The 24,542-nt window shown below is 51.1% G+C and overlaps 2 protein-coding genes and 1 long non-coding RNA gene across 9 annotated transcripts in view; 1 reads left to right on the top strand and 2 right to left on the bottom strand.

Moving 5' to 3' along the window:
• Positions 1 to 24,542, bottom strand: part of LOC140692908 (uncharacterized) — a 417,598-nt gene that overhangs the window by 112,137 nt on the left and 280,919 nt on the right. The window lies entirely within an intron of this gene.
• LOC140692916 (uncharacterized) lies at positions 1,098 to 18,558 on the bottom strand. Of its 6 annotated transcripts, none has more exons than XR_012068525.1 (4): positions 9,810 to 9,950; positions 9,573 to 9,659; positions 9,079 to 9,238; positions 8,040 to 8,198 (listed from the first exon to the last, which is right to left on the bottom strand). XR_012068525.1 is itself a non-coding variant. In XM_072957126.1 (4 exons), the coding sequence occupies exons 1-4, from the start codon at positions 18,531 to 18,533 to the stop codon at positions 14,657 to 14,659; spliced, it is 798 nt and encodes a 265-aa protein (XP_072813227.1). In that variant the 5' UTR covers positions 18,534 to 18,558; the 3' UTR covers positions 14,383 to 14,656. The 6 variants fall into 6 exon arrangements, 1 of the variants encoding a protein (XP_072813227.1); XM_072957126.1 differs by lacking the exons at positions 8,040 to 8,198; positions 9,079 to 9,238; positions 9,573 to 9,659; positions 9,810 to 9,950 and adding exons at positions 14,383 to 14,784; positions 15,381 to 15,579; positions 15,778 to 15,965; positions 18,251 to 18,558; XR_012068524.1 differs by lacking the exons at positions 8,040 to 8,198; positions 9,079 to 9,238; positions 9,573 to 9,659; positions 9,810 to 9,950 and adding exons at positions 1,098 to 1,376; positions 2,773 to 2,882; positions 3,652 to 3,880.
• Positions 19,881 to 23,381, top strand: LOC140692949 (uncharacterized). Of its 2 annotated transcripts, none has more exons than XR_012068590.1 (3): positions 19,881 to 20,131; positions 20,279 to 20,486; positions 23,255 to 23,381. It is a non-coding gene; the product is annotated as an uncharacterized lncRNA (long non-coding RNA). The 2 variants fall into 2 exon arrangements; XR_012068589.1 differs by lacking the exon at positions 23,255 to 23,381 and adding an exon at positions 22,489 to 22,731.

The raw sequence follows: 24,542 nt of genomic DNA, 5'->3' as shown, positions 1-24,542 counted from the left end.
AGGCCACCTCGAATACATGTTGATGAGGTATTTATAAGCCCTTCACCATCCCAAATCAAAGCCCACGCACGAGCCACAAGACCATCACCTACACATTTGGAAAACACACAACATGGTGAATAGCACTTTTCTTGTTCAGTAGCCGGTGGCAGCTAACTGTCAGCAGACAGAGATACAGGGACACAGAGGCACCTCCCCTCACTCAGCTGATAAACTTCCGTGCATCCCTGGGGACAGGATTGTCATAAAATGCACCATGGATTGATCCTCCTCCTAGGAAAGGAACCGTAGTGCTGTCATTAGGTTTGAGCAGGGGTGGGTGGAGGATCTCAGAAGAGTTGTTTCAGCACACCAATAGAATTCTTGGCCACCGTGACCACGAAAGACAAGTCCCCTGCCATCCCGGTAGGCACTTGGGCTCCTGACAAAAGCTGGGCTCAGTAAAGGGTTGAGTAGAAGGCACAGACCTGAGGGATGCCCCAGCAATAGGCAGGAGGTAGGGCCTGGTTTATACTGCTCTGGGTGTATCCCAGACTCATCCGAATACGAAATCAGAAATTTGCAAAACAGCAGAGCTGGGGTGGATCATCTACTCCAGACTCCTCACCTTACAGTTAAAAGGGTGGCAACCCTGACAGGCAAAGCAACGTGCTAAAGGCAGAGCGTGGAAGTGGCAGTGCCAGATGAAACGCAGCGTGCAACCCCCGTTCAAGGCCGCTGACTCTGACGACGGGGCCAAGGTTTCCAATGAGGAGAATAAGACAGTGTAAATACTTTGTTCCCCCTAAAACCCCAAATGTTTTTTAAAGGCACAAAAACTCACCTTAACTAGATCTCTTCTGAGGGGGCTCTCTTCTGCTTCTTCGTCTTTCTGTCTCCATTTCCCTCTCTCAGACACAAACACATTCAGTTTTGTGAAAGGGGACTTCCTTCCATACAAAGATAGACTTCACATCTTCAGAAAGATACCTGAGAAAGCACGTTTCTCAATTCAAGTCTTTGTGTGAGTTCTGGGCAACTGGCTTATTTTCTAGAACAATCGGTAGTTACAAAATCAGGAAATCATCTTCCACAAAGGCAGAGTTCTGGTCCGTGTTGATAAAGTTGGGGATGTCACATTTCATGAGTCTGTTCGGCTCCTCCTCTGGCCACCTGCTGCATCTGATGGCTTCCTGGAGCCGAATAACACTGTAAAGGGCTATGGTAGGGATACCAGCTTTGGCCTTGTCCAAGTGGTCCACTTCATTGATGTAGCAGTGAAAGAGGGACCTAGATTCATCATTGCACTGCCAGAGAACACCTTGGGCAGCAGCGGTCTTCCAAAGTCTGACACAAAGCTGTTGAGTCTAAATCTCTTCTCGGGAGACTCTGCATTGCTACAAAGAAAACCAAAATAAAATATCGTTCACAGTGTAGCTCGGTGACCTGAAGAATCATAGTTTTTGCCATCTACTGAGAGTAAATCCCTGCACAGAGCATGCTGACATGCTCTGGAATTGAAAGACATCACTTCTGAACACATAAAATTAAACTCAAGGCAAAAGTCTAAAGTGAGGGCCCATGGACCATCCTAAAAAGACATCGTTCCCTGAGAATCCTCAATATTGGTGCCTCGCACACCAGTGTTTCTCCGTAGGACACTCAGATCTCTTCATCAGGATTCGTTAAAGTGCTTCTTAAAATGCAGAATCCTGGGGTGCACACCCTCAGAGTCTCCAGAGGTAGCGACTGGTAGTCTGTATTTTCATAGCCACCAGGATAACTAAACATGCTCAGGTTTAGCACCGCAGTCTACATCGGGTCACCTGAGCATCGACAATTCTGTCTCACGGGATGGGGGGTGCCATGTGTGTCAGGGTGCTGTCCTACCCATGTGTCTCCCCTGATTCTCAGAACTGACAGTGCTGCCCCATTGGGCACGAAATACCACCGTTTCACAATGCATACGCAGGGCGCCCGACTGAAAAACAATCAGTGATAGGAGAGGGGACAAAACTCAGCTTCCTGTTACCTTGTTTCACTTACTGTGGGACGAGTGATCAATTCAAGGGTAATAAATCAGTGAATGAGTGAATAACATGACTCGCGTTAGTCCCACGAGTGCCTGGAAGAGCAAGCCTGGGCACATTGAGAACCATAACAGCCCATCTACTTAAATGTCATCCTCCACAGATCTATGTAAAGGTTACTTCCACCCAGGCAGTGACTCCAGAAGGGCAAGAATCATGTATGAACACACTCTCAAATCCAGAACAGAACCTGACAACAATTAGGCTCTGGAGTCTGTGTTTAGCGAGTGTGGAATCTCAGTGATTCCAGCTCTTACACCTTGCCTTCCCATCCCACCACACACGATATGGCCCTTATGTCCAGTTCTCCCGGGGCTGGGGCCACGGAACCCATTTATAGGACTGGAAGAATCTGATCATTTAAACCATCCCCCAGATTATCATCAAGAGTCACCTGCATTTCAGGGATCAGTAATCCCAGAAGCTTTGCAGTTCAGGCAGCTGAGGGATTTTTATATCAGCTCTGTCTTCTACTGTGACTGCCTGGGTGACATCAGACAAGGAATTCTGAAAAGCCTGAACTTTTCCTTTCAGGAATAATCTAATTAACAAATCTCGTTGACCACTCAACAAATGTGATGTGAAGATCAATGATTTTACACAGGAGTACAACATTCACTAGGTCGTGGATTTAGAATCAGAGGAAAATCATTTTAGAAAGATTGACAGAATGTAGCTTTAATGCGAATTTAAGTATTCTTACCTTTCAGTAAATCATCTTCCCCTACTTATCACTTCACCCAAGTTTAAAAGATGTCTGAGAACAGGGATGAGTGTGCCAGCAATCTGAGACCCAATAACCTAAAATGTCACCTAGGAAAAAGAGGGGAGTAACACATTTATAAAAAGCATGGCAAGGATGGCAGGGCCATCCCCAACCCCAGACTAAGAAGCTCTGAGTAATAGCTTTCCTGCCTGCCTGGGGCATCAGCTGATGTGAAAATCCACCCAGAAACCTCACTGTCCAGCAGCTCTTCCATAACACAGGCTACACTTTCTCAGAATTAAGAATTGCGTCCAGTAACCACTTCGCTGAAGAATAAAGACAAAGGAGAACAAGAGAGTTCTGCCCCTCCCAAGGGAGAGCCCAGACCTCGGGCTGCATGCACTGCGCCCACCTCCCTGGAGAAGAATAAACTGGAGAAGGGCGTTCTGCGAAACTGGGGCAGCAAAGGTTGAGATGGGAACAAATTGACCAGCTGGCCAGGGACAGCCTCCTCCGTCGCTGCCTTGGCGGCTGCCTCAGCCCTCTCAGCCCATCCTGCCCACCTCTGGTGGCTAAGCTGTCAGGGAAATTGCTTTGCGATCTGGAGCAACAGAGGCTGCCCACAGGCCAATCTGCGGAAAAGATGGGCGCTAAACCCCCAGCTCCCGAGTGACAGGCTCCATACCCCCGCCAACACCCCGACGCCCCCGCACCCTACCGCAACCCCGGGGAAATATGACCCGAAGAAGTGTGACCTGGGAACGAGGGGCAGCAGAGGCCGCCCCCACGTCAGGCCTGCAGAGAGATTGGAGCTTATCCTCCAGCTCTCCAGGGGCAGCCCCTGTCCTCTCCACCTCCTGATCTCACCGCGCCCACCTTCCAGGAGCAATCAGACCAGGTGTGGGGTGTCAGGCGAATCTTGCGCCAGAGAGGACGTCCCCAGGCCAGGTCAGGGGAGAGGAGAAGAAGTGGCCCCATTAGGCGGGGCAGCCGGCCGTCGCAACTGCCTCTGCCCCTTGACCGCATCGGGCCCGTCTCCCAGGAGCAAGCTGACCTGGAGACGGGCATCCGGCTTCTTGGGCAGCAGAGGACGCCCCCAGGATTGGTCACGGGGAAGAGGAGAGCAAATTGACAGGCTCCGCGCTGCAGGTCTTCTACCCCCGCCATCGCCACCCCCGCACCTTAAAGGCACCGCCCAGGGCGCCCCTCCCCCAGCAGGCTGAGTGGGACAGGTGCGTCTGGTGACCTGGGGCAGGAGAGGCCACTCCCACACCAGGCCATCGGGGAGACGGGAGCCAATCCACCAGCTCCCCAAGGCAGCCCCTACCCCCGCAGCAGCCACCACTCTTGCCCATGACCTCACAGTGGCCTCCTCTAGGGAGCAGGCTGACCTGGAGATGGACGTCCGACGAACTTGGGACAACAGGGACCGCCCCCAGGGCAAACCATGGGGGGAAGTGGGAGCAAATGGACAAGTTCCCTGGGAAAACCTGCCGCTGCTGCCACCACCCCCAAAGTACCAAGTCCAACTCCCGGGGTCAGGCCGACTAGGATACACGCGTCTCATAACACAGGGCAACAGCGACCGCCCCCAGGACAAGACGCGGGGAAGATGGGAGCAAATGGTCCGCTCCCCCGCTGCAGGCCCCCGACCACCGCCACCCCTGCACCCTGACTACCCTGCCTCCCGCCCCCAGCAGGCAAAGTGGGACAGGGGTGTCCCGGGACCTGGAGCAGCAGAGGCCGCCTTCAGGCCACGCGGTGCAGACATGGAGCTAATCCACAGTCTCCTCCGGGGCAGCCTCCCTATGCCTGCAGCCACCACCTTACCAGCCCCCTGACCGCACCGCACCCATCTCCCAGGAGCAAGCTCACCTGGAGTCGGACCTGAGGCAAATCTCCGGAGGCAGACGTCGCCCCCAAGCCAGGCCGTGGGGGAGAGAAGAAATGGAGCAACTCCCTGGAACACATCCCCTGCCCCTGCCGCCTCCGCCGCCGCCTCCCAGGAGCAAGTTCATCTGGAGACCCGCGTCCCGCCTCTAGGGCAGCAGAAGCCGCCCCTGGCTCCGCCTCTGGGGAGAGCGGAGCGAATTGATCGGCTCCCCCGCGGCAGCCTCCCTCCCCCCGTGGGTCCCGCACCTTAACGGCCCCGCCCCCACTCCGCACTCAGCAAGCTGAGTGGGACAGGAGTGTCCGGCGACCTGGGGAAGAAGAGGCCGCTCCCAGGCCCAGCAGCCGGGACAAGGCAGCTATTCCACCCGTTCACCAGGGGTAGACCCGCTCCGCCCCTCTGCCGCTGCCACTGCCTTCTGACCTAACCGCCCCACCTACCAGGAGCAAGCTTACCTGGAGTGCAACATCTGGCGAATCTCCGGCGGCCAAGCCCCACCCCAGGCCAGGCTGCAGGGAAGAGAAGAAATCGATCGGCTTGCCCGGGCAGCCTCCCAACCGCCACCGCCGCCGCCGCAGCCCAAAAGCATTGCAATAGCCTACCGGGGTCAGGCTGACTGCAAGGATGTGCACTTGCCTTCTTATCCTGGCCAGGTCCCTGAGCACCTCCCTGCATCCCTACACTCCCTGCACCTCTGCACCCCTGCTACTCTCTGCAATTCTGCATCCCTCCACCCCCACATCCCCTGAAATGCCTGCGCCCTCCACAGCCCCTGCACCCCTGTCCCAGTTACACTTTTGCACTGCTTACACTCCTGCACCCCTGCATGTCCCACACACCACCTCTTGGGCCTTTGGCAGAGTCTCTGCTGTTAGACCAATGCACAGTGACTCACTCTTTGCCAGTATATGATGCATCAGTGGACGTCAGGGGTTGCCTGCAGGAAGGTACATGTTCCCGGTCACTAGCCTGGGCCACTAGGGTGATCTCTGTGAGGTCACCCAGGACGGGTTCAGAGATGCTGTTCTCTGGGAAGAGAGGAGTTGAAACCGGTCTTGAGGGCAGAGCTGTGCTCACCAGGCCGTCCACGCTTCATGTTTTACACAGGGCTTCGGAGAAGTGAAATGGATCCGGCCAAGTAATACCGGCCTGCTGTGAGCCCACCTCAGTCCTGGGCTCTGAGTCAGACCGACTGGCTCCCTCAATCAGGGCCCAGTTTGGGCACCTGAATGGTCCCTTTGAGGCATCCCAACAGTTCTCAGGATGAAGTCTGGCTGCTTCCACCCCATGGCCCTCCCTCCTACTGTGCTGGCCTCAGGAAGGTTCCTTATATGGGGAAGAAGGCAGCCCACACCCTACCCCACCCCTCACCTTTCTCTAACCCAGGCTGGTGCTCTCTCTGCCCCTCAGAGTCTGGGAAGCCATCCCTCTTCAGTTATGTCCCTTCTGAGATGGACTTGCTTCCACTCAATTCTAGGCGAGGATGCACCATGGAATGCACTGGGTAAGAGAACCAAAATAAATAATTTCTTCTGTGAGGTTGTCTGTTTATCTACTGGGGCTGGGCTGTGTGTAGTTTGCTACAGCTATTGGTGTGAGAGGCTAAAACAGCCTGTGTGTCCTTGTTTTCATCTCCCCGCTGTCTTTGGGTTTTCCCTAGACACTCCTGAGACATTTACTTCTGTTAGTATTATTCCTGTTATTACACACGGGCCCTACTGACATGGAGGTAAGGTGTTGGGGGAGCGGGACAGAGCAGGGCATCTGCAGTCCTGTGATTAGTTCTCATTGAGCCTGTGCCCTGAGCTGTGACCTCCACAAGTGTGTCTCTTTCCCCCCACCCCAATTTGGGTGACACAGAAGGGATTTCCCTTCTCCCAGGTTGGTTAGGCTCTGGTAAAATAATTTCTCATTAATAAAACAAACAAAAAACAACTTCCCCCAATGAAACAGAATGTTCTGGGTGTATTTCAATACAGTTATTTTCTCCTCTCCAGGCAGGAAGCATGAGGAGTTATCCTCTGACCTTCATTCTGAGAACAGGACACAGTCCTGGATGTAAAATACATGAAAAAGAGCATGGGGCCCCTCTGACTGGCCCCCTGGAGTTGTCACACTCTGATTTCCCCACACTGAGCCTCTTGCTGGCCTCAGGGACCTGTTAAATCTGCCTGCCCCCAGGGTTCTTACAAAAGCAGGTTCTGCCTTGGGAGCTGTGACTCTCCAAGCCTGCCCGCTGTTCCCTTTGCAACCTCTCTGGGTTGGAAGCAGCTTTCCCCCTCAGTCTTCTGGGATCTAAGAAGAGCAGTGGGTTTGCAGCTCCCTCAGATTTGGTGTTATTTTCAGGACAGGAGGAAGAACTTCTGAGCTCCACACGAGCTGGACCAGAGGCTGGAATCCTCCCTTCCTCTGCCACCGTGCAATCAGTGGCTGTGGTTCTAGCCGAGTTTCTGAAGATGTGGACTTAAACACACATATCCCAGCCCTCACAGGAGCACACAGTCCCATAAATCCCCCTAGTTTCCACTGGTAACTATGGAGCCGATGGGGACACGGGTTTCGGGACCACAGAGGCCTGACTGCACGACTTGCTCCGTGGCCTATTTACGTGGTTGCTCCGGGCCTTGTCTGAAGTGGCTTGTTTACCACACCTGGTACGTGGGAAACACAAAATAAGTACTAGAACCTTCACTTTTTCTCCCTCCAGGGCCTTCAAACGTAGAAAGTAATAAGTGAACTCAGACAGCCTAGTCACCACAATGAGGTCCGTCCAGCCTGGCTCTCCTGAGTGATGGGCACTGACTTGCACCTTAACTCGGAACAGTAGGGGAACTGCCTTCCTCTAACTGGGCCTCTCCCCACACCAGGCACGCCCGCAGCTCAGACGGGGCCAGCTCCCCAACTGAGGTGTGTGCTGGTGGCTTCAGTGTGACCTGGCCCTGCCGGGACATGAACCTGCAGTGAGTGAGGTGGAGGGTCGGGTGGAGGGGGGTCCCTTCTGGGGTGGCAGGGGGCCCGGTAGCACCCCTCCCAGCCTGGTGCCTGGGGCTCCCTAACACCTCCTACAGCTCCTGGGTTGGCTCCGGTCCTGGCCACTCCACACACCCTCCCAGTATCTTTTCATTATGTCCCTTTTCTGCTTTTATCAGCGAGAAGTGGCTTCTGTTGCTTGTTCAGTGAAACAGTACATCGGGAAACCAGACTACTTCTAACATCAGTAAAATACCAACCTCGGTCAGCTCGCCGGGCAGACCGTGCAGCACAAAGGCCTGAACAGGGCTGTGCGAACGGCTTACGTGAAGGGTCCTCAGCATCTGTCTTCAGAGATACAGAAGCTGATGGTTCAGGTAAAACCTCAGGGTGGGATTGAGCAATCCAAAGCTGGTTGGTTTCAAAGGCTAACTGGTCAGACCAGACCCCTGAGCTGTGGTCAGAAGCCTGGCTCAACGTCACGCAGACTCAGCGCCCTAAGTGCCGGGTGGGGCTGGTGCTGTTCCCTTTGCAGGCTCTCGTTGGGGATTCACTGTAGCCCCTTAAATACAGCAGAAATTCCAGCCCCATTAGCCCCCACCCTGAGTGTTCCATGACACAAATCCCGGGAGTGTTTAATTTTCATCTTTGTTTAGGAGGATGAAGGTGGTTCAAGAGAAGACATAAATTCACACTTAGTGACACAAGGTCACAGCCAGTACTTCCTCCACGGAGAGCTATGTGCTCCCACAGTGGTGGCTGGGGGCTGGGCAGAGACCCTCTGCTGGTCCCAGAGGGACTCGCTCATCTGGCCACAACTCATGGGTTGGACAGAAGATCCAGAGGGTGACAGAGCATCTTTCCTGGGAATTTGGAACTGACACATAGAAATCAAGTTCACTCATCTGGAGTTTGGCGGAGGGGAGGGGCGGTGGTTGGAAATCAAATGAAACCAGAGCATGAGAGAAACTTAGAAGTGAAAGAGCGAGAGACAGAGAAACTGAGCTTGTGAGAGCAAATAGTCAGAAAGAAGGCAAACAATCAGGGGACAGAGGAATTCCAGCTCCTGACTGTGTAGTCTGTCCCAGCCCATCAATGACCCCGTGAGATGTTTAATAACATTCCAGTTTTGCAGATTAGGAAACAGGCTGAAAGAGGTGGGGGCTGGGTTTGGGTGCACAGTTAATTCAATTGCCACTGGACCCCACACTTCCCATTGCCTGAAGGCACCCTAATCCTCACTGGGACCCCTGTGGTCCCCTGACAGCCCAGCACCCTGATCAAAGGGACCCTGCGGGAGTGGGAACCCCTCTTGAGTGTGGAGAGTTCCCTGCCCCGAGATGCCATGCATCAGCAAGCTCCCGCTCACCCCAGGTTAACATCAGCCCAGCTGTACAGTCTCCCAACCCGCTTCCCTCCCTGCCAGGCACCCCCATCCTTACCACCGAGTGTACTGCAGGAATTCAGGCACAGGGATGCCCAAATCAACACGAGCCCATCGGCTATAGAAAAAGCAGACTCCCAGGCCCACCTGGGTTGCGAGGGGACAGAAGGTGTCCTCAACTTTCATGTGTCTAAGACAATCTTCTTCAGCTGGAGGTTCTAGAGAAAAATAAAAGGTCCAAAACATAGTTCGGTGAGGAATTCCTCCAAGGACCTGACTCCAGTGTCTACAACCATGTGTACCTACCCCCGGAATTGGGGTGAAGGTGGATTATTGATCAGCACAACCCCTGGTGGCCCAGCTCCTTGGCTTGGCTGCCCAGAGGGGGCTGGGGGAATGGGTAAGGCCAGGGCACTCAGGAAAAGCACAGAGGACCTGAGCTCTCCCTTCTGCACTCGTAAACCCTTCCCCAAATCTCAAGGCATTGGACAGAGATCCGCCACAATAATGAGATGCTCCCATCTCTTCACTCACTCCTGTCGGTTCACTTACATGCTGAGCATCCACTGGGTCCCAGGACAAGACACATAGGATGGCTGATGGGACAGGCTTGGTCCTTCCCCCTGGAACCTGTTCAATCTGATCAAAGAATGATTCACTTATAAAGAGTTTCTCAAAATTATACAGAGACCAAAGACCAACTGCAGAGTGAACCAAATTTAAAAATATATATGAAGATCCCCCAGTCTCCCCGCCTAAGGTTAACAGCATAAAGCAAAAAGTTCTTGCCTTTAATCAGCAGGGAAGTTGTCACCCCCTCTCAGGTGGAAAGGAGAGTTATTCTTTGAGCACGTCACAGAAGTGCTCCATTGGATTGGACCAGGGCATCTACATTCATTCAGCAAATGTGTATAAGCTCCTACTACATACGGGAATCTCCTAACTAGACCGTTCCCAAGGCTCTCGGGCTTTATCAGTCAACAAAATAGACATGACTCCCCATCACTGGGGGCTCAGAATTTTAGCAGAGGAAACAGGCAGCATGTTGGGGTAGCAAGAGTTTGGAAAAATTTTTAAAAAAGAGTGATATGAGCAAACTCGGGTGATGGCGGTGGGGTGGGAGGCAGGCAGGAGAGAATAAGGCAATCCTGGCAGATCTCACGGAGTAATGAACTTGAAGCAGAATAGATCCGGAGGAAGAAGGAAGAGCCGGAGCCAGAGGCCCCCAGAGTGAGGGGGAGAGTGTGGGCAGAGAGGCAGAGCACGCCGGGTCCTGAGGCCTTTGTGACGACTTTGGCTCCTAATGACATGGTGACCCGTTTAGTGAGTTTTGAGGGGAGGGGTGATGTAGTCCAACTTATGCTTTTGTGTTTGTGTTTTTTGGGGGGAAGTAATTTATTTATTTTAATGAATGTGCTGGTGATTGAACCCAGGATCTCAAGCATGCTAAGCATGCGCCCTACCACTGAGCAACACCCACCACCCCCAATGTATGTTTTTACAGGCTCCCTCTGACTCTGTGTGGATGAGAGATTGTAGGAAAGCAAAGATGGAAACAGAAGGCTATTGGTATCCAGGAAAGGCTGAAGGTGGCTCTTAGGAGGGCGGGGAGCAGAGAGCAGGTATTTAATTAAGACAGAATATCCAGAATTTTCTAACAAGCTGGATTTGCTGTCTGTGAGTGTAAAAGAAAGAGAGAGAAAGGACATGGTTCCAACATCTGGGCCTGGACAATGGGAGGGATGTCCTCTCCGGATGGGAAAGGGGATGGGAAAAGGTGGGGCTGAGCAGGTGGAAAGGGGCTGGTATCAGCTCAGTTCTTCAATGTCATGGTTAAGGGGTGTGTTACATATTGCCACAGAAGTGCCTAATAGGTAGAGGAATCTGTTTTCTTTTTCTTTTTAACATTTAAAAAATATAATTAAACATATTAATTGTATTATGTGAATGATTTGGGAATTTTGTTTCATGCCAAGTTATATGTTATATATAGCCAAATGGAGCATATATCAAAAAGGGGAGAAATGAGGGCTTTCACATAAACTGACTGTCCGCAACGTAGGTAAAATTTCAATAAAACCAGTCTTCAGGGCAAAAACCTCATCTCGGTGTTACATAAAAATAAATGAAAAACGACTATGTTGATGTACCATTATTTCATGTTACATAATAGCCCCAAACTAACAGTGTTTAACTATGAGGCTTGTAGAAATACTATTCGCTTTATTCACATAAATACAGAAGTGCAGAAATGTTCTAAGGTAGAATTAGCATCTTAGTGGGAATAATACATATTTGAGCATTTTACATGATATATATGTACTGATTCAAAATTTGGAAAAGTAATTTCATAGTAGAACATATGTATGAATGTGAAAGCAAGATGAATGAAAGGGAAAGAATGTGATGTGAGTCTCAGGGATAAAGGCTCAGATGGAAAGGGGAAATCAGGGAATTTTGGAGAAATCGAGAAATTGATGGCATGCCAATTTCCAAGGCTGGGTTGCTTCCACCAAAGGAATAGCAGAGAGAGAGAGGAGAGGCCCAGGAACCCACCCTGGGGAACACCCACAGTATATGTTTGGAAAAAACAGGAGACATTGGCAAAGGACCAGCCAGCAGGCCAAAAGCAGAAACAGACAGAGAGATGGGCTGGGGGTTGAGTGAAGCAGGAACACGGGGTAGGAGGGATGGAAGAGCTGGGTCAAATGCTGCCGAGGGGCCAAGCATGATGAGGAGTCAAAATTGACCACTATATTTAGCAACATGGGGTCACTGATGGCCTTGACAGGGCAGTTTCCATAGAGCGAGGGATCAGGCGAAAAGCCAGAATGGGTGTAAAAGGGGATGGCTCAAGAGAAGATGCAGACAGTGAGTTTAAACAACTCCTTAAAGATTTGCTGCAAAGACACAGGGTGGCAATTGGTGGGGGTGAATTAGGGTCAAGGAGTGCTGTTGGTTTAAGGGGATGGACGTTTATATACTGATGGTGCCAACTAGCAGGAGAACAAAATAGATGAGGCAGTGAAAGAGAGGATGGTTTTGGGAGTGACAACCCAGAGAAGATGGGAGGGATGGGGCCTCGGGGACTTTTGGAGGAACTGGCTTTCGATGCCACTTTTAATAAGCGGTGGGGCACTGAGAGTGAGGTCACAGACATCAGAAGGCGAGCGGATGTGCTGGGAGTTGCTTGTGAAATTTCTCTTCTGTTGGCTTGTTTGCTTGTTCAAAGTAGAAAACTAACCTTACCAGCTGAGGAACAAGGAGGAAGAAAGAGTTACTGGAGCCATGAGCAGAAGATAAGAAAGAGCCTTCCAGGGAGAATGGGACAGTAAAAAGGGCAGGGGGAGGCGGGGGAGTGCGCTCCCAGAAAGTTACATTTTCTCTTTGACGTCCCCAAATGTGTGACGTGTTATTACCCTTCCTGCTGTCTACAAAATAAAAATTAATTATGGTTCAGAGGAAATGCTATTTCATTCTAAGAGGCTGCCTGTTTCTCAGGAATGGTCATCTTAAACTGCAAATATTACAAACAATGTTGAAAAGATGAACCTGTGTACCTAAAATCCCCTATTTTCTATTAATCTGTTTACTACTTAGTTCCCCTATCAATAACACATAACAAATACTGCCATGATGGAGGTACACCGATGCTTAAAAGGAAATGAGATCTGTATCCTTTTGCTAAATTCCATGGCTTCCTTAATATGCAGTTCCACTTGGAATTTAGGAATGTCTGGTATAAGAAGTGAGAAACAGTTTGAGAAAATCCCGGCTCAGAATTATACATCACAACCACATCTCACAAGTATATACAGCCGTAAAAAAGTTTAAAAGCAAAACTCCGTAACTACTCTTAAAGACCTTTGCAAACCTGGGCCTGCCAAGATGTTTCCAAACTGGAAAGGAACTCCAATCTCTTGCCTGGTACCGGACCAGAGGCTGGCCAGCCTTTTCTGTAAAAGCAAGAGAGTAAATATTTTCAGTTTTGCAGATCATTTTGTTGTAACCATGCAGGTAGGCAATAAGAAAGCTAAGAGCACTGGGAGATAGGAAACAAACGGGCATGCCCACACTCTCCCTTCCACTCAGGGCAGCTTCTCTGTGGTGGGGAGCTTTGCCACAATCACTTGCTTCTTTTTTCCATTGGTTTCTTTGTTTCCACCTTACTGCTCGAGCTCAGAACCTCAGGTGGGCCTGGTCCTTCAGCATCCATGCAGAGAAGGCTGAGCGGGGTTGGGAACCCCACCTGATGGAGAAGAGAGATTACTGGGAGGGACATTGTGGAGGCCACCATGACACGAGACAATCACACCTTCCGGGGTGAAAGGGAACGAAGACAAGGGAAGGACACAGTAGTGGGACCCCTAGGTCGCCTGCCAGGCTTGTTCTCCCTCCACGGCAACCATGGGGGCCTGGGGGGTGTTGGGCTTCAGCTACGGTGATTAGGATGAAGGGACTCAATATAAAGGACCCTCCAACTCCTCACTAGGTTCCAAACGCAGCCCCTCTAAGTCCACCCTCTGAGTTTCTGGAACTCTGCTGGAAGAATACATGAGCAGGCCAGAACCAGAGCCCAAGCCAAACATGACAGGGGTCTCGTGGGGCTGTAACCCCATGCTCAGTGGTCGGGGACTCCTTGCAAATCTGCAGAAATCCCTGTTCCACCTCATTCCTGGGAGAAACCCCAGATCTCCTCCTGCTCTGTCTGTTCTTCTCTTGAGGCTATTGTCCTGGAGGGATGCTGAGTCATTGAACCTGGTCCTCCAAACGTACATAAGCAGCCTGTTCAATAAAACAAATTATGCACTTTTTCACATTTGCCAGTTTTTTGATTCCAGAAAGGCTGTGGGACTCATTCTCACAGTCTCCTGTGCCCCCACCACATGGTGGCCCTCTGCTCATGTAAACACGATTTCCCACAACTGCACCCTGCCTCCCAGCTTGTCAGAGGGGAGTGTCCCACAAAGACACAGGTGTTTGTGAGGATCCTGTCCCCCAGCAGAAAACCTGCTCCTGGAGCCACGGTCAGGGATCTGGCCTCCTAAGCCGCTCAGCTCTAATTCAAAGCCTAAAGTGGGGGCCCCGAACATTGCTGAATGACTTTCTGAATCACCTGGACTGGAGGGGACTGATTTTCTTTCCAGGAATGGAGGTAGCGCAGCCTCCATTTTCAGGGCTGACCTTGACGATGGATCTAGTTCCCCCGACTGCAACACAGGAAGGAGTGGCCCTTCCATCCCACAGGTTGGAGACCCAACCCAAGGGAGTACTGAAGCAGTGCATTGCTGCCAGGTCCAGCATCCCTGCAGAGTGGCCTCTGCCCTTGAATGACCCCCTTCCCAGGGCCTTTCTTGCCCGGACACCACCACACCCCAGGCTGTGCCAGAGCTCTGGGGCTCTGCGTGTCCAGGGCACACAGGTGGCACCTGAGCCAGGTGTCCCCTGGGCCTCAAGGGAGAGAGGTCTGCTTCTGCATCAGGGGAAGGTGACCCCACAAGGCTGGCAGGACACTCTCAATATGGACCTCCAGGAGCCCTGGGAGCAGTTTCCCTGCAGGTGTTAAGAGCCATCATCAGGAGGGCAGGCCCCTCTTTGTGCAGACCATCCAGCAGTGCTGGGCCCACGTGCTGACCTCAGAAATCTACATGCCCCCACGATTCCCCAGGCAACCTCACAACTTCGTCACTTGGTGACCTGGGTACCACGAGCTCCTTGGCCATCCCATGAGGGTGGTCCTTGCAGGCATGGTCTCCAGGTTCTCCTGTTGAGAAATCCCCCTGGGTTTCTGTGGTCACAGAGCAGACACCAGAAGATTCTAGTCCTGCAGTGACCCCCACAGCAGTCAGCTCCCCTGTGCATGTCCAGGGACAAATGACAGCAATTTATTGCCAGGAACCGTGATTCCATACTAAGTTCAGGATCCTGGTAACTCACTCTGCACCCCAAAAAGCTTCCATGAGAAATGTGTGTATTGGGATGTCTGTGCCCCTAGAAGAGCTGTTCCTGAGGGTTCCTGGGACCCTCCAGCCCCTCTCAAGGTTCTCAGATCCTGGGTCTAAATTTCTATCTGCCTCTTTTGGTGTACGGCCACCTGTGTCTCGTGGTCACGGGTCACTTTATTGCATGACTTGGCATGTTCTTAGTGCTCGTCCTCCACCCCTGCACTAGACTCCCAAGATGTTCCCACTGACCCTTGGCTCCCTGGGTGGCTCAGGGGGCCCTAAGTCTGCACCCTTCACTCTCCTCCTCTACCCCCACCTCTGGGGCCACCCCTAGGTGGACTTGGAGGTGTTTGTAAATGAGTCTTACACAAGGACATATCTGGACAAAGCAGGACCCCACCCCCGGAAAACTCACCTGCTCCCTTCTCAGAAGAGGACCCCACAGCCCCACATTGCCTCCCAGGGGTCTGCTCAGGACACAGTCCCCCAGTTCTGGGCAAGGTGTCTCCCTGGAATCCTTGCTTCCAGGAAGAGTCTCTCTGTCCTTCTTCAGAGTTTAGAGGTGTTCCCATGTCCCTGACCACCAAGATGCCCAGCACAGTCCCTTCAGTGACCTGGAGAGACAAGTAACTTATGTGGCCACAGGTCTCACAGGACACACCTGCTGGGACCCCAGGCTAAAGGGCTGTCCTTCTGCCTTCTCAGGTGTGGCTCCCGTGGTATCTTTTTGCAGGGGGCCCAAACGGGGAGTGTGGCCCAAAGCAGTTCATGGGGCTCTCTGGGCAGGGAAGACTTGGGCCAGGTGGCCTTGCCTGGTTTCCCTGCTGGGCCACTCTGAAAACCCCCGCTCCTCTGGCTGTGGCTGGAGGCCCCTCAAACCTCAGGGCGGGGCTCTTTCTCTCAGCCTCCACTGACTCCAAAGCCACGCTGGTGCTGGCGAGGGGAAAGAGCTTTCTTGCCTTCTTTTGGCCAAGTTGCCACAGGTGGATGCTGCGGGGAGCTGGAGAGAGAGGTAGCACTTGCTCAGATGTGAGTGGTTAAGCAATTTGACACCCTGTCAACTAGCCTTAAACATTGGAATGAGGTCTTTCCCGGTAAAGCTGGAAGTTACTTTCAGTAACTTGTCTAAAGATTTCTTTTTTTTTTCCACTTAAAGACTCATAAAACCTCTCCCAGGTCATTCCTGGTATGGACCATTATCCAGGGATCAATCAGGAAATGCAGGAGGAGAGGGGTGGGGGTGGGGGAGAGGGGAGGTTAGATCAGAGCCCACGGAGAGGAGATGCCCCTCCCAGGAGCCTCACACTGGGCAGTGGCTTCTGGCATCCAGCTCTCCTGTTCTCAGGCCCATTCCATCTGCGGGGTTTTCCAAAAACATAATGGTGGAAGGGCCATGGAGGACACCTAGAACTTCCAGAATAGACAGGGGGAGCAGAGTTACCATGCTGGCCCTGGGTTTGGAGACAGACCTGCAGTGGAGACCACAGGCTTCTGAGAAGCCAGTTTCGAAATAAAGGCAGTATGCACTGGAATACCCGGCTCGAGAGAGTGCTTCATCATAGACATGTAATTTACATAGTTCTCACCACTAAATTCTGTGTTCCCAACACGCTACATGAATGACGGCTTCAACACACATTCATTTCTGAGATGTGAAAAAGTGTAGAGCCGCTCTTTCATCCTGCATAATGGGCATGGCTACACTTAAGAACACTTACCAAGATTTCTCAGCAAGAGCCAATTTCGAAATAAAGGCAGTTTGTGCAGGAAAACCCTGTTGGAGTGAGGGCTTCCCCATACACATGTAAGTTATAGAGTTCCCCTCACCATGAAACGCTGTTCCCAACATGCTACATGCATGAAGGCTTCGACACACATTCAGTTCTAAGCTGTTAGCATGTGGAGAGCCGCTCTTTCATTCAGCACAAAAGGCATGGTTACACCCAGGAAGATTTACCCAGATTTCTCAGCTGCTTCCTTCAGCCAGATTCAAAATAAAGGCAGTTTGTGCTGGGAAAGCCTGTTGGAGCGTGTTCAGAGCTGTTTCGGGCTCTGTCCCAGCTGGAGGGTGCAAAGCCCAACCTCCAGAAAGAGGGACCAGGACCCCACCCGCCAGGTGGTGTTGCCTTTGTAGGGGAACAGTGATCTTTGGGTAAGATATATTGCGGCTCTCTCTAAAAACTGCTTTGACTTAAGTTTGCATCCTAGTCACCAGTTCCAGGACAACAGAAAAGGCATACCCTACATCCCTTTGCACTCAACTCTTCCCAAAAGAGCAAATATTTGTCCATGAAAATACCAGCTGCTCTTCTAAGGCCCACTAAATACCCAGCAGTGTGGGCGGTGCACTCTTGATCAGGGACAGGAGGAGAGGGAACAGCGGTCCTCCTGCAGGCTTGGCCTGGTGTGGCAGCTGCGCTGTGGGTGCGTGGTGGGGAGGGAATGCAGGGAATCCTGTTTGAGGGGCCTCTGTGCACGCCTGCATTATAGTCTGAGGCTTCATACAAAGGCTCCAGGCATCCTAACTGGTTAGATACAGCCCCCACCCTTGGGCTGGAACCACCAGGAGATAAGTACCTGTAACAGGGACGGTGCCTGGTGTGGGGAGAGGTCATGGGACACTCCGGGGGCAGGGGCGGTGGTGATGGGGAAGGCAGGGGATGCAGTGAAGGGTGGAGGGAGCAGGGTCCTTTGCTTGGGGGTGCGAGTTCTTTGGGAGACCACAGGGAATGGCACACATCATCCCCACCCTATACCCCAAATTCCTAGCCCCGCCAACACAGGGGCTGCTCTGCACCCTCTCAACGTGGCTCTCCTGTAAGACCGCACCCAACCAGGCATCTGGCACCCTGCCCTACCTCCCCTCTTGGGACAGATCCCGTCTTCTTGGAAACTGCCTAGCAGCGCGTATTCAAGGCCGGCAGCCGGCCTGGCGGATCTGCACTTCAGGTGCCCTACCTGGCCAGATGTGCCTGCCTGGGCTCAGTCCTCTATCTTGCCCACAGGTAGCCTGGGTCCACTTCCGGTGCAAGCGGAGGCCGCGGAGCCCAGGCTGAGCCCCGCACACAGACAGGTGAGGGTGCCCCCGCCCCGCTGCCCCGCCGCCGCGCCCACTGTTGGCAGCATTGCCCCAGCCTCCGGCCGGTGCCACCTGCAGCTGAGGACCTCCGCGCGGCCCCGCCCGCCCCGGCCCCACCCAGCTGCCCCATAAGCCTCCCCCCACCCCCGTCCTGGCCGCGCCCTTGCTCCCATTGGCTCCGAAAGTTCTGACCTCGCACGTCTAACCTCGGGAGGACGCAGACGCAAGCGCTAGGGGAGGGCCCCGCGGCGTTGCCATGGATAAAGACGCCGCGCTCCTCGCGGGCTGGCGTGCGCTTCTGGGGCAGGCAGCGGGCTCCGGAAGTGTGCAGCTGCCCGGGGCCATGGCGGTGTTTGCTGCTGGGGATGGCGGCTTGCTTGGCCGGGCCACTAGTTCTGGCCGCGTCAGTCGGCGGCCGACATCCTTTCTGGGGCGGCGTCTCACAGACGGTAAACGTACGGCAGCGCCGTTGGCGGGGCCAGTGGACATGGACCGGGGTGGGATCCGGGTTGGTGTGGCGGCCGGGGAGGGCTGTGGTGCCGGGGAGCGGGTTGGGGGGGGGACAGGGCTGGGGCACAGCCTCCGGCTTTCCTCCCCCTCGGGCTCTGGGGCTTGGACCGCGACTCCGGGTAGCCCTGCGTGGCCGCGGCCTCCCAGAACCCCTGGGAAGGGCAGGTGGAGGACCCGTCTTTTATGAAGCGGGGCCTTACCCGCGTTTTGAAGAGCCCCAGAATCAGATGTTGGAATAGGGTGGTTTATCAGCCTTGTATATCAGCAGGGAAATTTCAGTTCCATCCAGATGTTGGCTCCTTCGCTAAAACTCAGGAATAAGACAAGGGTCAGTGTCAATTAGCAGTTATCTAGGGCTTGACTCAAAATAGACTGTGCGGGGTGTAGAGATGGTAGATGGGCCCTCCCTTTCAAGGTTGGTAGTCTTCTGGGATTAGAGGCCTCAGTTGAGGATTACATCCTCATCTGCAGTAATGGAGGTTGTGGGAAACATTAACACAGAGAAGGGAGGGGTGTTGCTGCGGTAACTCATTAAAGAAGCCAGGACACTTGCCTGGCTCTTGTGTAGGAGAGTCTCGCCTAGGGTAGGGCAGCAGTTATCAAAGTGAGTCCGAGGCCCCTGAGATGCAAGACTATTTTCGTAGGAACGCCGGGAAGTCACCTGCCTTTTGCACACTCTTGCACTCCCGAGTTTCCTGTGGGGTTTTCCAGGGAAAACCTAGTCTGTGATATCACAAAACAGGTAATGTAGAGGCAGATAGAATTAAGCTCTCACCAGTCCAAAAGAGATTCTCAGAAATTAAAATCACTGCTATTCCTCTCATTAATGATTTTTGTTTAGAAAAATATACTTATTTTTTGCTTAAGAGTATTAATGGTATCATGTAGTAGGTTGTTATTATTTTTAAGTGAACTCATAAGCATTTTTTAAAGTTCTTATTTAACTTCTAACACAGGAACTATTGATAGATTTAACCCACATAAACAGCAGCCTTTTGAAGTCCTCAGTATTTAAGAGTGTACAGGGGTCTTTAGGCCAAGAAGTTTGAGATTCCCTGGAGAACGGGTGCTCAGGTACTAGTCAGGTGCTTAGCGTTGATAGACAGATGCCAAGATGTCTTCTACATGTGCTCCCGGACTCGAAATAATTGGCCACACAGAGATCGGTGGGCAGTGCCTCCACTATACAAACCAGAAGCTGCTGAACGTGTCTTGAGTCTAGGCCATGTGCTGTGCAGAGATTCCCATTGTATCTGTTCTATCTAAGCCGGGATTCCTGTGCAGAGACCTGGCTCTGAAGACCCGCTCTCCTTTGCTCCCTGCCAGGTACCTTCTGTGTTATGTCAACCCTCCGGAGGGCTTCAGCCTCCGTAGGGGCGTCTGTATCCACATCGCCTTCCTCCTGAAGACCCTGCTGAAAATGGAAGAGTCGGTGCTGGTGATACCCCCTTGGGGCCGCCTCTACCATTAGCAGAGCCTGGACATCCACCAGGTCCGGATTCCCTGGTCTGACTTTTTTGATCTCTCAAGTCTCAACAGAAACATCCCTGACAATGAGTACGAACAGTTCATTGCAGGTGAGATGGTGATCGTTTAACTGGGGCCAGACGGTTTTTGTTCTGGTTCCGATGTGAACATCGGGCCGTCTTGCTTCGGGTTTGTCAGTCTGCTTAGGGGCCGTGCTCATGTTTCCTGCACTGCAGGTGAATTTGGTCTTTCCACAGTTTTTCTCAGGAAATATATCTGAAGTGTATGAGCTCTGTGTTCCCTCCCCTCTGAAAACCCTGGCCTTCTGGTGAGATGGAGCGGTGACAAGGAGGCCACTGCCACAGAGGCCTTGTCCCAGCAGGACTCGCTCCCTGGGCAGTAAGGGCCATTCTTACCTGAAGGAAAACACGATGTATGTGTACCATGGGCCACGTGCTGGAGAAGGTATGTAACCTCTCATTCAGTATAATTTGGTCCTGCTCAAGCTTCCCATTTTACTTTTTGTAGGAGGTAAGATTTGAAGATTTTCTTTGAATACAGCTATTTAGAGCTTATCTTTTTTTTTAATTGAAATGTGGTTGATTTACAATGTTTAGTTAGTTTCAGATATACAGCTGTTTTGTTAGTTTCAGGTATACAGCATAGTGATTCAGTTGTACATATACATAGTCTATTCTTTTTCAGGTTCTTTTCCATTATAGGTTGCAAGATACTGAACATTTTCCCCTGTGTTCTACAGTGAATCCTTGCTGTTTGTCTGTTTTACATATAGTAGTTTGTAATTGTTAATCCCAAACTCCTAAGTTTGTTTCCTAAGTCTGTGAGTCTGTTTTTGTTTTGTAAATAAGTTTATTTGTATCTTTTTTAAAAATTCCACATATAAGTGGTATCATATGTTACTTGTCTTTCTCTGTCTGAGTTATTTCACTTTAGTGTGATAATCTCCAAGTCCATCCATGTTGCTGTAAATGGCATTATTTCCTTCTTTGTTACAACTGTGTAATATTCTTTTATATCTAAATACTACATCTTTATCCAGTCATTTGTCAGTGGGCGTTTAGGTTGCTTCTATGTCTTGGTCATTGAAAACAATGCTGCTGTGAACATTGGGGTGCAGGTATATTTTGAAATTAAGGTTCCCTCTGGATATATGCCCAGGAGTGGGATTGCTGGATCAAATGATGTCTTTTTTTAGTCTTTTGTGGTATCTCCATATTGTTTTCCACATTGGCTTCACCAAACTACATTCCCAGCAATAATGTAGGAGGGTTCCCTTTTCTCCAAGCCTCTCCAGCATCTATGGTGAGTGGATGTTTGAATGGTGGCCATTCTGAGTAGTGTGAGATGATAACTTATTGTAGTTTTGATTTGCATTTCTAAGATAATTAGCGATATTGTGCCTTTTTTTCATATGCCTATTGGCCATTTGTATATCTTCATTGGAGAATTGCTTGTTTAGTTGTTCTGCCCATTTTTGGATTGGGTTGTTTATTTTTTTTTCTTATTAAGTTGTATGAACTATTTTTATAGTCTACAAGTTAAGCCATGTTCAGTCTCATCTTTTGCAAATATTTTCTCACATTCCATAGGTTGTCTTTTCATTTTGCTTATGGTTTCTATTGCTTTGAAATAGCTGATAGGTGTAACTAGGTCCCATTTGTTTATTTTGGCTTTTATTTTCTGTTGCTTGGGTGGATTGCCCTAGGAAAACACTGCTGAGATATATGTCAAATAATGTTTTGCCTATGTTTTCTTCTGAGAGTTTTTTAGCGTCTTGTCTAATGTTTAAGTCTTTAAGCCATTTAGAGTTTGTTTCTTTTTTGGTTTTTTTTTTTTCAACTCTATTATATGCTTTCGATTTGTGGTTACCCTATTTTTCAAGTATATCAACCCATTATCATATCTATTTCCTTTAGACTGATAATCACGTAGGCTCCAACACATCCTAAGAATAATGAGAAAAAGGAAAAAGAAAGAGAAAAAAATCTATCTTTTCTTGCTACCATCTCCCTTTCCCACCTTTTTGTATTTTGATATACTTTTTCTTTTTTACATCTTCATGTTTATTGTCTTGTAACTCGTTATTTCATTTCCAATGATGGTTTTCCCATTTCTATAGCATCCTGCTTCCTTTCTGTTTAGAGTAGAACCTTTTAATGTCTCTGTTTGGTTCCATAATGCTGAATTATCTCCCTAACCCCCTCCACCCTGAGCCTCTGAATACTCAGTACAGGGAAGCCAAACCATCCTAGCCTTCATCAGTCTTGGGATGCAATCTTCAGAGTGGGAAAGAAGAATCATTGAAAAATAATATTCTGTTTGTTGCTTTCTACCCTTGCCCAGAGAGTGAGAATCACCTCTGAAGGCGGAGGAAGAAAGATGGGGGCATGGGGCACAAAGTCTTTTCTCCTTTTGCTACTGAAAAAATGATTTCTTTTGTAGTTAGTGATGATGCCCTTTAAATTGGTAAGATCGAGATTCCACAGCTTCAGCGCCTGTGAATAACCAGCTGGGAGAAAGCTCTCCAGGGCCCCTGCAGTGGGAAAGGCAGCCCCTCTGAGCACCTGTTGTTCTGTATTCTTCCGGCCTCCACACAGTTTCGCTAGGCACTGTGCAGGACGATGCAGTTCCCCAAGGTGGAGGACTGGGAGACCCCTGCTTGGTGGCAAGCCACAGGAGCCCACACTTGAAGGACAAAATGAAGAGTAGTGGGGCGGGCATAGGAACAGAGGATGGTTGAGACCCAGGATAGTTTCCTGGAGGCCAGCAGGTGAGACTGGCGGGGCAGATGGGGCCCTGGTGCATGGGCAGTCCTTGAGGGATCTGAAGCAAAGATATGAACCAAGATACTGGATTCGTGTGGGGGTAAATCGCCCCCTGGAGGCCACGTGGCAGTGCAGCGAGCCCAGGAGGAGAGGGCATTTCCCCAAAGTTGGGTTGACAGATCACAACCAACTCACTGGGAACCGAGAGGTACAGAGATATTGTTAACTTTTTGTCCCTCTTCCTGGAAAAAAAATTGCTTCCTGTTGAATAGCCTGTGTAGTTAGTGAGAATTAAAGACATGAAGTAACATTTCCTCAAAAGTCATCCATTGTGCAGTTGTTAATAATGGTCAAATGCAAACTTGAATAGATTAAATCAAACAGTCATCATCGTATTTTAAAATCTTTTAAAATAAAAAATCTTGCTGTCTTTGTTCTTCATTTCAGGGTTCACTTGGTGATAATAGTAACAAAAGCAACAGCAAACCTTTAAAGAATTCTGTCCTGCTGTTCCAGGAACTCTGTGTTCATGACAAACAAATGAGGTGGCACTTTACAGGAAGGACAGTCATTAATCACACAGCTAGTAAATGGCAGGGGTGGGACTTGAACCCAAGCTGTCTGACCCCAGAGCCCCCTCTCAGGCCCTTCAGTGCAGCTCATCACTTGGTATGCCCAACAGAGGCCAGCATTAAAGAGCAGCATGACCTTGGCTGCTTGGCCTCTGTTTCTTCATCTGTAGAATGGGGGTGTGGGCAGTGAACTCTGTGAGCTCAGTGGTCACTTCCTCCAGCTCTGCTATTCTACTGCTTTGAGTTAATTTAAGAAGTATCCGAGCCCCTGAATGGCCCACCCATAGGCTGGCGCTTTGCTAGGCCGTGGGTTACGGAGAAAAATAAGATCAGCCTGCTTCTCCAAGGAGCCTGTGTCCCTCCACGGCAAACGGCTTTGAGGCCCAGGCTCCCTCGCTGGCAGTCGGGGACTGGGCAGGAATGTCTGATAGAAGATGGAGGCAGAGCCCTTCCGGGAACAGTGGTGGCCACAGAGCTATCAGGAGCGGGAGCATCTGTCCAGGCTGCTGAGAGGGGGGCCCTCATGAGGCCAGTAGCCCCCCCAAACTAAGCCCTCAGGACAAAGATCCAGCCATTCCTGCAGTGTCACAACAGAGCCAGTCCATCCTCATCACTGTGCCCCTGTGCTCCTTTGTCCTGGGGCCTCTCTTCCCCCTACACCCAGAAGACTCATCTCTCTCTCTTCTCTGAGTGTCCCCTCACTTCACCCATGGTCCCTGCTTCCTAGGCCACCATCTCTGGAGTTGACGATTTGCCCCCTCACACTCTCCGTTTGATCAGGAGCCTGGGTTGACCTCCTTGTGCTCACTTTCCCCCATGAGGTGATTTCTCCTCCTCTCTTGGGAACACCTGGAAAACCCAGTCCATTCCTAGCAGTGCCTGCCACCCTGGCCTCCCTGCTCATCTGCCTCAGTCAGGAGCAGCTGGACCACCAACTCTGTATTGCCTCACCGCCTACCATCAAGACGTCAATGTTGATTCTCCCTCCACCACCCAGTATGGTCATTGTAGGGTCTTCTTCTCCGTCAGCCTGAGCCAGACACCTCCCATTCACCCTACCCCCGGGCTCATACCCGGGCGTGTCTCCACCCCAGGTCCAGCCTCTCTCCTTTATGTGCCCAACTCTAGCCATCCAGCTGCTTCTCCACCAGCCTCGTTGGCCC

The sequence above is a fragment of the Vicugna pacos genome, unplaced genomic scaffold (assembly GCF_048564905.1).
Source record: "Vicugna pacos unplaced genomic scaffold, VicPac4 scaffold_19, whole genome shotgun sequence".
In the NCBI taxonomy this organism is placed as follows: Eukaryota; Metazoa; Chordata; class Mammalia; order Artiodactyla; family Camelidae; genus Vicugna; species Vicugna pacos.
The sequence above is the reverse complement of the archived record's forward strand: the minus strand, read 5'-3'. Positions and strand labels throughout refer to the sequence as shown.